This window comes from Pelobates fuscus, chromosome 2, assembly GCF_036172605.1.
Source record: "Pelobates fuscus isolate aPelFus1 chromosome 2, aPelFus1.pri, whole genome shotgun sequence".
NCBI lineage: Eukaryota > Metazoa > Chordata > Amphibia > Anura > Pelobatidae > Pelobates > Pelobates fuscus.
Genome location: NC_086318.1, coordinates 381451266 through 381467723, shown reverse-complemented (window position 1 = coordinate 381467723; position 16458 = coordinate 381451266). Strand labels below are relative to the sequence as shown.

General features: G+C 40.2%; 1 protein-coding gene across 1 annotated transcript in view; it reads right to left on the bottom strand.

Annotated features, from left to right (window-relative positions):
- Positions 1 to 5344: 5344 nt before the first annotated feature.
- The window catches only part of LGALSL (galectin like), a 35630-nt gene continuing 24516 nt past the window's right edge, over positions 5345 to 16458 (bottom strand). Inside the window, exons 4-5 of the mRNA XM_063443769.1 lie at positions 15685 to 15862; positions 5345 to 6676 (exon numbers count right to left, since the gene is read on the bottom strand). Coding sequence (XP_063299839.1) covers positions 6533 to 6676; positions 15685 to 15862 — 322 coding nt within the window. The 3' untranslated portion in view covers positions 5345 to 6532. The remainder of the gene's footprint in view (positions 6677 to 15684; positions 15863 to 16458) is intronic.

The window sequence follows — 16458 nt, the reverse complement described above, 5'->3', positions numbered from 1 at the left end:
TGAGTATTGTATGCAGTACTGGAGACCGTATCTCCTGAAGGATATTGATACTTTGGAGAGAATACAGAGACGGGCTACAAAACTAGTTCATGGATTGCAGATTAAAACTTACTAAAAAAGGTTAAAGGATCTTAACATGCATAGCTTGGAGGAAAGACGAGACGGGGTACTATGATAGAAACATTTAAATACATAGAGGGAATCAATACAGTAAAGGAGGAGACTATATTTAACCCCTTAAGGACACATGACGTGTTATGATTCCCTTTTATTCCAGAAGTTTGGTCCTTAAGGGGTTAAAAGGAAGAAAAATTACCACAACAAGAGGACATAGTCAAATTAGAGGGACAAAGGTTTAAAAATAATATCGGGGGGGGGGGGGGGGCGGGGCTTGCCAGCCGACTGGAACGGACGCCATTAACGAGAGCTCCTCAGCATACAACCCGAATCCGTCAAATATCCCCGCAACTAAGCCCCATCCGACTAAAACAATGTACCAGGGGTCTTACCAGGCCGATACCGCACCGGTTGATACCATTTTCGTACCCGGCAAATACGCAGAGCCGCGGCACTGGACTGCGGCCTACTACGCGCCGAGACTCTAGGGCCTGGAGGCTCTCTTACACGGTGACCACTCACAGTGCCCGATACATATTGAGACCTCATGGGGAGGAAAACCAAAAAATTAAAGCCCGAAAAACCGAGGCAAGGCATGCACATTGGTGAGCTCTGGCGGCAGGCCTCAGAAGCCACGAACTCTAAGCTGGCGTCCCTCCACGGCGGCTGCTCCGATTTTTATGAAGACACGTCGGATGAAGCGGAGGGGGACACCACACAGGCCCAGCCACAGCCACCGCCAGCCCGAACACAGCAAAAGCTACCTGCTACCTCCCACACACCGGTGAGCATGGAGGCTATACGGGATTTAATGGCCGATCACCACCAGAAAATTGCGGCCGATGTGGCCTCACTCAAAGAAACCCTGCAGGGACTGAATGGCCGATTGGGAGCAATGGAAGTAACCGCGGACACCCAGAAAAGCCAAATCAAGGAGCTGCAGCAAGAGGTTCAGGAACTCAGGAAGCAACACCAAATACACGAACTGCAACTCGCCTCATTGGAGGATAAACGCCGCCTGAAACACCTGAAGATCAGGGGCATAGCGGATAACATACCGGACGCTGAGCTGCCTCACCTAATCAGAAGGCTACTAACAGCATTGCTCACCCCGAAACTAACCAAAGCGGTGGCTATTGACGGCATATTCCGCATCCCTAAATCCCCCAAGGCCCCACCTTCGGCCACGCGGGACGTTATCATGCAGTTCCTGAACCTGAAAGACAGAGCTGTGGTACTTGCAGGGGTCCGCGAACTTACCTCTTCGAAGAAATGAGTCTCTCTTTTTACCCAGACCTATCGGGAGCCACCATGGCCTGGAGGAAAACCCTACAACAGTTTACCTTCCTCCTGAGAATGAAGCAAATCAGGTACCGCTGGGGCCCAAACCATACCCTACAGATCACCAGGGGTGACGCCACACACACCATACGTAATATGCAGGAGGCTGAGAGAACCCTGAGGTCACTGGACCTCCCTCTGGACTCACTTACCGCACCAAAGCCCCCAACGAACCCCACACACCCTCCACACTGGGGCAACGCTGAAGCTCCAGCATTTATACCCCGACGCCCGACTGGAACGCTTTTAACCACAGGCACAACCTGAAGAGAACTTGGGACTTACAATACAATTTTTTTCCTTTTTTTTTCTTCTATCCTCCGGGACACTAATTGTGGCGAAACCGACCTCGCCACGTGTCCTTGGAGGGGGCTGCTTGCCCGCTTCTTGCCTTTGGACTATGGCCCTGCAGGTTAAACTGTTTATTTTCCCTGCAGAAAGGCTTATTCGTGTGATCTGAGTGCCATTCATCTAATAATGTGCAGTCAGATCAAAGCTATCTGGGGATATGTAGAAATGTGTGTTTTATGTACTAAATGTATCAGTATGTAATTTTATGTCTTTTTGTCTGCCATGTGGGTAATGGAGTTTGGCTCTGTCTTTGGAGATAATTAGATTCCTTCTCCAATTATCTCCAGGGCAGAAGGGAGGAAGCCAGGATGCATTGTGGGGATGTTTTACTTTTACTGTTTGAGCCAGGGGGAACAAAAGATACTTTTACTAACTTTTGAACCCCTGGTCTGATTCATGCCATTTTTTTATATGTTATTCCCCTGAATGGATTGATTGTGGATATGTATTTTTATGCGAATGTGATGTATATTTTGGGAGTTATGAATGTTGTGTAAAAACTGTATTTTCCCTACCTATGATAATTGTATTTTCCTGTGTGTACAGATAATTAGTTTACAGGTAGAGGGGAGGTCTATGTGTGGGATGTAACTATTGTGTGATTGGTTAATGTACGTTACTGTGTGTGTCCCTCCCCTTCATGGGAGCACCTAATAAAAAGGGCTGCAAGCTAGCAGCCAGGGAGTTCTATTTTTACCCTCAACTTGAGTCCTGTCTCTTATTGGGGGAATCTGCTACAAGGGATTGCTATGCTAGGCATATTCCCTTGCTATAATCACTGAGCTCTTGTAAGAGCTTGTTCCTGCTTCGTTCTGAAGGGAGATAGCTGCAGCCTGCGGTGCTTATGGTGTCTGGTGGAGTGCTTGGAGTCCTCTGGAAGCGCTAGGAGCATCTTTCAACGGAGGTACCCAGTCGGGGTGCCAGGCGATCCGTTACACTAATATTTTGGGAATAACAATGCAATTTTTCCATTTTTCTTTTCTCTCCTCCGGGACACTACTCTTTTGCCCCATGCCTTAGAGCAGGGTACAGTTGTTTGTTAAATGCGGTCACAGATACCCCTACCATGACGGAAGAGAAGGCCCAGACACCGGACATAGAAGACCCCCCGCACTGACACCACAACTACCGACGATAGGCTGACCCCAAACCATGTCACCCCCCCTCTGCCCCAGGGTAACAGGGGCATCGCTCCCTCTATGACAGCATTCTCAAACCATAATACTAGAGACCCACCTAAGCTTAATGCCTCAACGCACCAATATGAAAGTCTCCCATTACTCTTTTCGCTACTGCTAGAACGCTACACCCAGACATAATTGGGACCCACGTTGCTCCCTAGAGACGAATTCAGCAAAGTGGCATGTAGTTACTGATAGAATGCAGCAGGACTGTGTTGTCAGGTAGCTGAGTACACCTCCGGGTTAATAATTGCTGTAATAACTACCACTGGTACTCAGACCTGGCCTGCGCACAATCACATGATGTACAAGGGTTTAGGCGTTAAGCCATTCTGCTCTGATTCTAGACTAGATGTAGCTTAAACCTACTTTTACACGCTGAACGACATGCTACTCAACATTTAGCTAACGAGACGCTTAGCATACTGTTATTATGCAGCGCATGCAGCAAGCCTTTTGTAACGTGACACGTACCTCTTAAAGCTTAAATCATATGAGTTAGACGCACAGGCATATTCCTAACTTAACCAATAAGACTGTTTATGTTATATATTGATATTTTCACTTCGTTTCATATCACTCCAAGTCAAGCTTGTACATTCAAAACAAAAAATTGTGCAGTAATGTCATATCTCTGTTAACCAATAAGAGTCAGTGACTGCTGTTGGGGCATCATTGGCATGTATGTACCATTTAACCTGCACTCCAAAATAAAGAATTAAAAAAAAAAAAATAATATCAGGAAGTATTACTTTACTGAGAGGGTAGTGGATGCATGGAATAGCCTTCCAGCTGAAGTGGTAGAGGTTAACACAGTGAAGGAGTTTAGGCATGCGTGGGATAGGCATAATGCTATCCTAGCTATAAGATAAGGCCAGGGACTAATGAAAGTATTTCGAAAATAGGGCAGACTAGATTAATTTTAAAGCAGAGCTGTCACTTTTAATTTTATTTTCAAAGATTCCACAAAGTGACATGTCTATGTGTAGTAGCCAAAGGGGAAGGAGTTAGGCATATACACTTACCTTAAGCTGTCCCTCCTCAGTGTTGTCTTCAACTCCTGGTAACTTCATGTACTAAGAGCCATTATCACTACTGTAGCCTCAGGTATGCATGATAGTACCAAACAGGGTTTTGGAGGATTCCCGAGACCGGGGAATCTTTCATATATATATATCATAAAGCATGCGCAATAAGGTGCCATAGACATCTGTTGGACATCACAAGAGACAATGTCAGTTTTCTTCAATTATCGTGACTAATGGCTGATGCGAAATTTAGACAAAAACTAAACCTTTTATCAAAAATGTATAGTTACAGGAGACAAAGTAGTCCTTACTTTGTCTCAAGTATATCTTTTCAGTGCGCTGCAATTTTTCACACAGATTCTACCTTTATGATAAGTTGAAAAATTTGAAAAAGATGCTTTAGATTTAGCGTAGTTAAAAATAACACTTTACTTAAACGTTAAAAATACAGAAGCACATTTTTAGAGCATGTCTACTTTTGCTATCATTATTCCGGGTTATCTAGATTATCTATGGCTACGGGGGAAGAAAAATTTACCGCTACGGATCTTTTGAAGTCTTGTTACATCTTGCAGTGTTCTGTTTTCAGCCAATCAGAATGGAGTTCTGAAAAAAACTTTTTCTGCAGTACAAAATGTTCTCTGATAACACACTTATAAATAGGACTGTACAAAATACAATAGGTCACCCACTAAGACTTGAAGAAAGGAGATTTCACCTACATCAGTGAAAATGGTTATGTGCAATAAGAACAAATAGTATGTTGGATTCTCTGCCTGAAGAGGTTGTGTTAAACGTCTAGAAGATTGTTTGCTTTAAAAAAAAAAAAAAATTAGATTCAAGGATATAATAGTTAATATGTGGAGTAACAACTTGTTGACACAAGGAGAAGTCTGACTGCCATTTTGGAGTCAAAAATTTATATTTTTTAATTTGTGGCAACACTGCAAATTACTTCAAATTGGGGTTTTCACCTTCTTTTGGATCAACAGTAGTGATAGAGATGTGTGAAGGGCTGCAATTGATGGACTGGAGTAATTTTAAAAATCTATATAACTACACACTCAGACATTATGGAAATTAGGGGGGAATTATTAGGACAAAGCATCTAAACCTCTGGGGAAAAGTGCTAAATAGAAAGCAATCACTATGGAACCAACAGAATGTTTCTCAACATTTAGCACTAGGCCCCCAGAGAAGCACTTGCTTTTTTCCGTTGGTTAATCTTCCCATAAATATTTAAGATTATTGAAACCTGTTTTATAAGAGTCATTATCAAGGCATTATCAGACTGTATCATCATATACGTAAAAGCTTAATATCATATTTTTTTTTGTCATTTTTTGTTTTATTTTTCAGAATAAGTTTTTAGGACTCACAGCCTGAATTAACAAATTACAAAATGGCAGCATTGTCTTAAAATCTGTGTGTTGATACAAAAAAATGTAAAAAGCATGAAAAGTACATTCTATAGCCAGTATCCACGGTGTAACTAAGTATATCCAAAATACCTATACATATCGGAAGTAGATGAGATGCTTATGAGTGATTGTTTACACAAAAAGAACATTCATACATTCAAAGTGTTTAACATTTTACCTTGATTAAAAATATATAAAAAAGAAAAAGAAAAGAAAATGCCTACTTTTCCAAATGCAGGCTATAATGGATAAATAAACCTAACCATAGAAGCATTTAAAAAGTGTAGACAACACTCTGTGCAAAGGAACTTTATCTACACTCTATGCAAATACCCTGACCATATATAAATATATTATTGTGCTATGCTAAATCACTTCAGTGCATAAACATGTTTTCACACAAAACTAATTGGTTTTTGTTTTTTTTTATAGCTCATCGTCACAGCACTTTGATTCATAAATTGTTTAAAATGAATCTCAATCCATGGAGCTCCACCATTGATTGTCAGTGAAGAGCCTATCATATTCTTTAAACCAATGGGAAGTTGTCTGTCAGCCGTAGATATCCATGGCTACTAAAAAAAATTGTTGTTCGTATTGATGCACAAATTCAGTGGCAGCAGCCAATGACAGGCACAGACAATAACATTCAGCCAATCAGTGAGAAGGACATCACATTTTCAAGATGATAACTGCTTTCATTGATTGTTTTGCAATAATTACAATATTCTTATGACCATTTTGCTGATTATGTTACACAAATGCTGAACTCTTGACAAACACTCCTTTCAAGTCAAATACAAAGGTCACCAATATATATATATATAGGAAGTGCTTTAAGAAAAAAAATAAATTGTTGTACTCAAGGTCAAAAAAGTAGGTCATTGTTATTTAATTTATTTAACAACTACCTGTGAGGTACCATATTGTCCTTAATAAAAAAGATGGCTCACTGTAACTATTGCTTGACGGTTATCCTCTGGAGTTAACACAAGATCACTGGTTGTAGAGGAATTAAACTGAGCTCCTCTTAAGTTCTGCTGTAGGTGTAGCTGCCCTCATTTCGCTGGTGGCATCAGACGCATGTTATATATCAACCAAGTTTAGTGAGCTGAAGGTCGCCGTTGATTTTAACGGTATCGATAGCTGATAGTGTTTCGACTCGATGGTAAAAATCAAAGAGCTGGTGTCCATCCACAAAAAGCCTGAAACGCGGGTGTTCACAAAGTATTTCTATCTACAATAAAAGAGACATATTAGAATGAGTAAACACAATGATAAATTCTCTAGAGCAGTGGTTAGGCAACTTTAGACACTGCAGATTTTAGAAAATACATCTCCCATAATTCTCTTACGGCAATAATACTGGTAAAGCATCAGGAGAGATGTAGTACACAACATCTGGAGTGCCAAAAGTTGGTTGCATCTGGTCTAGACCACCCTCTCCATGTCCGTTTGCTAATTGACTTCTGTTTGTATATTTCATGACGATGTTGAAGTCCACGCAAAATCTTTAAAAAAAAATTCAAAAACATTCCCAAGGTCATACGAATGTTTACATAAACCAAAACTGAAAGAATAAACGGAGGAAGGCTAATAAGCACTTTGGCCTTTCTGAATATGCCAGAAGGATTGTTAGGGAGGTGTTGCAAGGAAACAAAGGGACTGTATAAACTTCAAAGTCTCTGGATTACCTTTCTACAAATTAAAAGGTTTTTCAGAGTGTGACACATCTGACCAACAATTATGTAACAGGAAATAACCAATATTTAGATTTTTGGTATATTTAATTAAAAGTTGTTTGTGCTTTAAATGGACTCTCCAAGCACAATAACCACAGCATTTTACTTAATGGTTATGATGAAAGGGGGCTATCGGTGAATTCACTCCAGTTTTGTCAAACAATTTTTATGTGGAATGACAAAAGCAGAGGATCCCTTGGAACAGGTTTACAAAAAAATTGCCTCCTGTGGCTATCAGATTAAAATTACAACTGTCTCGTCAACATAACAACTACAAACTCCTATAAATGGAGGTTAAAATAGCCAAGCTCTTACTACAACTAAATTGGAGAATAATTTTCAAATAAGCAATTTTTGGCAAAGCATACTTCCTTAGAGACAAGCAAAAGGATCACGTTAATTGAAGGACTGAATTATTACCCTAACAAATATTACACTACACGTTAAGGATAGGTTTAAGAAGAATGAGTCATTTGACATAGTTAAACAATACACTTCTAGAGTTCTAGAATTCTTTGTGACAATATAGAATATAAGAAATGGAAAATGACACTTGGCAGCAGGCATGCTATATAGGAGTGTCATTCAATTCTTTTTACCGAGAGTACTGTATACCACTCCAGGAGCCGAGTGGGAACATTAATGAATCCATGATCTCATATAATAGAACTTATGGGGTTTTTAGACAGAATGTGAACTATAAAAGAAAATTGTAAGAACTGTCATACCTTGTTTTACAATAGTTAAACTACAATTAAATTCGTACTAATAGAGTCTGGTACCATGTGAGCTGCATATCATACAACACTGTCTCAGTTAATATCTACACAATGTGATCCAAATGCAATATATACCAATTATTGGCTTAAACATAGCGGTCATTATACAAAACATAACAAAATATGCTATCATATTGGCAAATGCCACATTGTCTTATATTATTAAGTCAGCACAACTGTAGAGGTCCAAAGTCCCAAGAGGTTCAGCCACATGCAATGTAACGCTACAATTGTTGGATAATACAACTCACATCATACTTAGACAGCGAAATGTGACTGTATCACACAGAATCTTAAACTAAAGAAAATACGTTTCTCTGATTGAAACAAACTTCCGTATGTTGCATACAGCCCAAAGGATTAAAAAAAAAGGTTTGAAGTAAATATACCGTGAAAATCACAAGGTGGATCTCCTGAAAATGCATAACTATATATAGACTGTAGCAATTCTGTAAATGCTGTGACTCATTGGGAATAAAATAACATAAGGGCAACACCATATCAGTCGTTTATTGGATTTCTCTCTGGGGAAGGAGTGAATACTTATCTAACACTATCCTTACCTTTTTGTGTCACTATACCCCACTCCCTCTAGCATGTAAGCTCATTGAGCAGGGCCCCCAATTCCTCTGTTCCTGTGCGTCCAACTTGTCTGGTTACAACAACATGTTTGTTAATCCACCCATTGTAAAGCGCTACGGAATTTGTTGGCGCTATATAAATAATTATAATATTTGTATTTAAAGGGATATTTACTAATACAGGAAATGCTGGGGAATGACTAAAGGAATTGTAGACCAAACTGGCAGAACTGGAAATATAAAGTTGACAATATTTTCTATTTGGCTACCCTAAAATTAAAAACTGTAAATTTAAAAGAAAAAAAAAACTAAAAAATGTATTCAAAAGTATTTCAGCTATAAGGCCAAAGTAGCTGAAGTGGAATCATAGCTGATTTGGGAAATTGTTTCCAATTCAGCAATGTTGGGTTAAAATTTAAAATAAAGGATATTGCGCTAGTTCATAGTTAGCTTGGTGGGCTCCCACAACTGCAAAATAAATGTTTAAAAAAAAAAAAAAAATTTTACTTACCTTTTCCCCAGTGCTGAGATTCCCTCGGTGCTGCTGCCCTCTCAGCCTCCTGTGACGTCATCCAGGTGGCGTTGCTTTCTCGGTAATGGTCCAATGCACACTTCCTCGTAGAAGACCGCCGGGGACATGATGTGCATGTGTGCCGACCGCCGTCCAATCAAATGCTTCTCATAGGAAAGCCGTGAATGCTATGCTTTGCTACGAGCTACATTTGCTCACATGAGTTGTGTTTAACCCTGCAATGGAAACATTGGAGTTCCTGCAAAACTGCAATGTTTTACATTGTATGGTTAAAATGACAGCACGATTTCACACCCATATTGAGCGATCTGGGTGCATTTAATGGTTATTTCACTTTGCATTCACGACAATTGTCCCTTTAGTAAATAACTATATGTGAATAATCTGCAATGACTTCCACCAATACTGTCCTACAGCTCATTCAATCAGAAGCCTGTCACAGGAAAGGTGACTTGGAAGTCGGAAGCTGCAGGAATGCGGAACGTAACCTTTGCTTATGACACTTTTATTCTTTCAAAATCCTCTGTTATTGTAAAGCACTGATCCAAAATTGCGGAACTGGAATCAAAATCACCATCTTGGCTATTTTTCTAGCTTAGATTGTTCGACCTAAAAAAAATACTCCTGTTTCCATAATTGCCTGTTAGTGAATACGTCCTTGAGGGCTAAATTTGTATTAGATGAGTTCTGCTTATCTCTTCTGTTTGAATATAATTTTTCCCTTTGATGTCAATGAAAAAAAACTATTATAAGAGATAAGCTTATCTTATTCTAAGCTTAGTCTATATTTCATGTCAACTTTTTATCGTTGCTGTTTCATTTCTTAAAAGCGATATAGAACTACCGGTAGCTTGTTTTGAATAGCTAATACCCTTGTGCAAAAACCTTTTTTGCTGCGTTAAACAAATCAAGTACCTGCTAATCTATGCCCGAATGATTCTTTCTGTCCATGATTTACCTGTGGAGTCGGACAGATCAGTTCCTTTGGGCATAGATTAGCATGACTTTGATTCATCTCACACAGCTGAAAAGGAGTTGTGCAAAAGTCTATTAGTTATTAGTAAATAAAACATTTTTGCAATATTTGGTTATATGCAATAAAACAGGGTAAATCCAAGGCATCCGGTCACCATGGCAACTAGAAATTTTGCCCTGGCGTCTGGGATTTGAAGCCCTTTAGCTAAAGGCAGAATGGGGGAACAATGGAGCCGGCCCGTCGACCTGAGAGCGTGGACGGCCGGCTCAGGGGGCGTGTAGGCGTCTGCTCTGGGCTGCATGGAGGCGGCCGTCCTGAGGCAGCGTGCGAGGGAGCAGTGATCTTACTGCAGCTCCTTTCTGCTCCCTCGCGCAGTATGGTGATGCCGGGAGCAGGAATATGACATCATTCCGGCCCCGGCATCAGTACAGGGAGCAGAGAGGAGCCCACTAGACCCCAGGGAAAGATCCACTCAGCTCTCCCAAAGGTAGGGAGGCTAGGTGGATTCAATTTAAAATGGAAAATGTCAATTTGTGTGTGTGTGCGCGTGTGTGTGTGTCTCTCTGTCAGTGTGTGGTTTGGTGTGTGTCTCTGTCAGTGTGTGGGTTTCTGCCTCTCTGTCAGTGTGTGTGTCTGTGTCACTCTGTCAGTGTGTGTGTCTCTGTCAGTGTATGGGTTTGTGTGTCTCTCTGTCAGTGTGTGGGTTTGTGTGTGTCTCTCTGTCAGTGTGTGTGTGTGTGTCTCTCTCTCTCTGTCAGTGTGTGTGTGTCAGAGAGTGTCTTGTTCTGTGTCTGTTTAGGTACCTGCACCCTTCCGATCACGAGAGAGGTGTTTTTACTCATCTTCTTCACGCTGTGCCAGTTTTCCACGGCTTGTCCTGCCTTCACGGCTGAGATAATCAATCTTTAAGATGTCAGATAAACCAATGCTTTCCTATAGGAAAGCATTGGGAGGATATTGCGCACGTTCTCTATGGGTAACATTGAGCACTTCCATGCAGAGCGTGGAGACGCTGAACACAGGACTCTCTAGGTGCCGTCTGAGTGACTGTCACTAGAGGTTTTACTAGGCAGCAATGTAAACACTGCCTTTTCTCTGAAAAGGCAGCATTTACATTGAAAAGGCTACAGGGACAGGCTATAGGCACCAAAACAACTACATTAAGCAGTAGTGGTTCTGGTGACTATAGTGTCCCTTTAAGAATTGTATATATCTCGTAAATTACACTTTGCTTGTTTTAAAAAAAAAAACTGATTCCTGACTTTTTAAGCTGGCTCCTAGATTCCAAACAAATGTGTCAAGCCCTGTATTAAAAATATTGAATATTTTTGTACATACAAGCAAACTCTTTTTAACCCCTTAAGGACACATGACATGTGTGACATGTCATGATTCCCTTTTATTCCAGAAGTTTGGTCCTTAACCCCTTAAGGACCAAACTTCTGGAATAAAAGGGAATCATGACATGTCACACATGTCATGTGTCCTTAAGGGGTTAAGGGGTTAAATAACTCTCTGTGTATCTTGAATTTTTTTGTCCATCTGCGTAAAAAAAAAGTGAGAAAATAATGGAAAGTATGTCTGTTGATATGGTTATTAAATGGTCACACATCTGAAATATATTAGCTCTCAGAATGAGAATTAGCATTGTTTACAATATGATGTAAGGAGGGTGGTAATACTGGTTTGCTTACTTTTTTTTTTTTTTTAACTTGCCACTATTTATTCATTAGATCGGAACAGACTCTTCGTTGTACGCTGCAATTTTTTTAGGGGAGTGTTTTTCAGACAAAAAGGGCAAATTTAATTGCTATTGACAATTTATGACCAGCCCTTTTAACCCTCTTTCGGTCATGCTACTATTAAACTAATTGCATTTATTCCGGGTAAATAGTGATACGTTTATATAGATTATATTTACAGCTTCTTGTGAGCCCTCCATGTGTACCAACAGAGCCACTGACTATTTGCAATATCACTGAAAGGTGAACATATCACTGGAAGGTGGAGATATATTGGAGGGGCAAAAAGCCATAGAAAAGTGTTGTGTTTTCCAAAAAATACCTGTCAGCTCTTATGGGGAGAATTATAGCTATTTTAAAATATGGTAGTCTTGAAATTACATGGGTGGTATTAACCCCTTAAAGACCAATAACATATTACACTGTCATCGTAGTCTGGTCCATGAAGCCAAACCTTAAGCCATCAAGGTATGTCCTACTTTTTCTATATCTCTCTATATATCAGTGTCGCTATACATGTGAGATGTTCCACTTTTTAATAGGACCTTTCAAGACCTGATTTTTACCATGGCCTACTTTAGAGGTTACATGAACTTCTGTACATGAAATAGGATTGCGGTTGGAGGTGGACCACCAACAGATGTTTCCCTACAGCATCAGTCATTTTAAGAGAAGCCCTGTTAAAGGATGACTAGCAACTGTTTCAGATTCCAGTACCAGACATATGCTAAATAAGCTTTAAATAATGCATGTACAGTTCATCTTACACGAATAGCTATATTCAAGGGAATTCCTTTATAGAAAATTCAGATTTATAAATTCAAATGAAGAAAACTGGCGAAATAAGAACTAAGAAATGAAATCCGTTTTTTGTTTTTTTTTGCTAATGAATAGGCCTGTTAATTAAAAATATCAGAGCAGGTATATTCTGCACCCAGCTGCTTTACTCTCAAAGTCATAATCTGCCCTTGGCAAAATGAATAGGAAAAAAAAAAAGAAACATTTCTTTAAAAAACTAAACTGAATTACACTACATTAATCCACACGCTAAAGAAAGACTTACAGAAATGGGCTGATAAACCCATCACATGGATAGGCAGACTACATTCAATAAAGATGAACGTCATGCCCAGACTCCTATTCCTATTCCAAGTACTACCCGTTAGGGTCACCAAAGGAGATTTAGCCGACATCCAGAAAGCGATAGACGAGTTTATATGGCAGGGAAAGAGACCCCGGATAGCCAGGGCAGTACTATACAACCCCAAGTGGAGGGGAGGACTGGGATTGCCTCACCTATACCACTATTATCTTGCAGCGCAGGTAGCGCAAATAGCACACTGGCACAGCCCTGCTGGCCACCACCAATGGGTGGACATAGAAACGGCCCTGATGGGCGAGGACCCACCGCAACTCTTAATATGGACCCCAAAAAAATACAGGGTGCTCCTTAAAACCACTTGCCCAGCAATCCTAAACTCGATAGACGTATGGGACAAAACTGCCATAAAACAACAGCTCATGAATAATCCCTCTCCCATGACACCGGTACTGCGCAACAGAGCGTTCCCACCGGGATTCACACAAAAGCCTTTAAAGGCATAGAGGCCACGGGGATAAGGAGATACACACACCTGTACCAAGACAATCAGGTCATTACCTATGACTATCTCAAGACCCTAGCACCCCTGACGACCCGCGACTTTTTTCGCTATATTCAAATCCGAGATTTCGCCCATACCACGGAGGTTAAGACAGCAATCTCCAAACAAATAACCTTTTTCGAACGCATGTGTCTTAACGATCACATGCCCACGAAACTGATCACAACTCTATACAACCACATTGGTGGGGAGTCAGGGGAATGGGGTACACTAACTTACACGGACAAGTGGGAAACTGATCTGGGCGAGAAGCTGGAGGGGGAGGAGTGGCGAGACATATGGGAAGCAAGCTCCAAGGTATCCATATGCACCACACTACAGGAACAAATGTACAAAATTCTATTCTGATGGTACACCACCCCAACAAAACAATGCCACATGGAACTGAGCCCCTCGGACACATGTTGGAGACTGTGTGGGGAAAAAGGCACATACATCCACATGTGTTGGCAATGCCCCAAAGCAAAAACTTACTGGAAAGAGGTGACAGAATTGAATTCATGCATCCTACAGAAAAAGCTGACGTCAGACCCATGGGCTTGTCTCCTATCCAGGCCGACAGACGGGCTAGACAAGTATAGCCAGAGACTCTTAAACCTACTAAACCTGGCAGCACGTAGGGCTCTAGCGCAACACTGGATCAAGTCAGAAACCCCACCTACTACGCTAGTACAGACGAAAATCAGAGACATCTGTCTGATGGACAGATTAACGGCCCAGGTGCGAAACACCACAACCACTTACCAAAAGGTATGGGCATTGTGGGAACAATTCGACACCTGACTGCTGGGGGAAACCCAGACCGCAGAGGCAGGACCAACACAGAGACAAAATATAACACAACACAGAAGGGTACAATACGAAACAAACACAGCTGACGCATACACACAGCAACATGCAAAACAGATCACTTATCCTCATACAACAATAATACGTGACATATGTTTATTACATTTATTATGCTTATTTTTTGTATGTCTTTTATGCATGATATACATGTTACGAAAAAAAAAAAATCAGACGGTTACCAAGACACCTTCGGGCTTCTGCACAAGCCACACAATGCATACCGGTCGCACTGTAACTGTCATCACCAAAATAAAGAATTGACAAAAAAAAAAAAAACTATTTGCATCAGCAAGAGTCTGGGATCCATTTCTAACTGATGATTTATTTCTACCAGATATAGTTCACAGTTTTCATGCAGATGACTAAATACTGAGATACACAAAGGGTTAGTTACTGCTAGAGAGCCTGTATGTCCACAAATATATTTTGAATGCATATAATTAAGTCTTGCAAAAAAAAAAAAAAAAATATTCAAATTTGAACAAATATTCCCTAAGCCCTAAAAATGTTCTTTCATTATCTGCAGAACTGGCTTCTGAAACTAATTAGGATTCACTTTTCTTTCTGAACAGCACATACTTCCTTGTTTAATCAAACCCTATAAAGCAATTGAGAGGCCTTGAATGATGAAGCCCCTTTTCCTAGTCAGGAAGGGCTCTTCCAGAGGCTGCATTTGGCCCGTCTCGGTTGTGCGGCTTCAGGATCTTGGAAAATGAGTATCTATTTTTTTTTCTTTTGTTTTCTTTGTAGGGTTGCGGGGGTGGAGACTTATTTTTAATGCATTATAATTATTCATAAAAATATGGGGTCATTTTTTACCATGGTTTTCCTTTGACATATTATACAGTACTGCAATTAAATTAAGCCAAATTGAATGAGCCTGGGGCCTGAATAGCTCAGGGACTATTTCTAATACTTACCGATAAGTCCACTGGCTGCACTGCACAAGATTTAAGGAAATAATAAACAAAAGAGTGAGGATAAACAGGGTCTCTTGTCACTGAACCTCTGCAACAGTAGGAGAGCTATGACAGGTGGAGGAGGGCTAACTAATAAAATGAAGTTGGGCACTTAGAGCACATCTTATCTATTTTTTCATTTAATTATCTATATGGATTTGCATTCCATAAACTCTCAGAGAGAATGCTTTAATCTAAATTCTAGCTTAAATGCCCTTTAATCTAAACTCCGTTTGCAAAGGATGATGGGAATCTCAGCTCTCCAAAAGGACAACACATTATGTTAACGCACATCTGTGCTTATGAGCGTATGTTAACAAGATGTAATTTCTGAATTCACACTATTTTACGTCCTTTGGAAGCCCATAATACATGGATACATTTTTCCGTTAGTTAACAGTGCTACCTCTGTTCAACTTACTCTGAAAGGCTGATCCGGTATAAAAGGGAAATAAGGAATAGCTGTTTCGTTCTCTCCCCACTCCCCAGACACACAAGCTCTCCGGAGAAGTTGTTTGTCAATGAAATCTGCTTTTAGATCAAAAGCCACGTCAGCAGCTGGTTCTCCTAAATCCCCACATGTCAGCCTGATCTCGAAGCTGAGAAAAAGAAAATAGTTAAAAATTATACAAAATGATTTCACATAATGTACAGCTGATTTTGTCTGATCTCAATGTTTTGTTTTGTTTTATATTTCCATTGATACTGTGAGTGCAATCAAGACTCTATTTAAAGTTCCTGGATAAGCATGCTAGATAAGAAATACAAAACATATGAATATAGCAGGAACCCGCTGCATGATAAAAGGCTTTTTATCAGCACAGCCAACATATGTAAGAAATCAATTATTTTAACCTTTAACCAACTGAGTTGATAAAACCATAGTAAGATCGAACAAATAAAGCCAATGAAAACTCAAAATGGATTGTGGGTAAGTCCATTTTTATCGCCGTCTCCTCCTTGGAAGGCAAAGATTATTAGCATAGCCAACACAAATCTCATGGCCAGACTAAAGCAAATCAATACAAAGAGCTAGCCACAGTGGGCTATTTACTAAACATTTAACTATAGTAAGATGAAAATAAAATTGTAAAATTTGGGCTAAAATACACAAGTTATGCCTATACCTGAATTGGCGTTTTTTTGTTTTCTATTTCATTTTCATTTTATCCGCTATTTTTGCCTAAATTTTGTG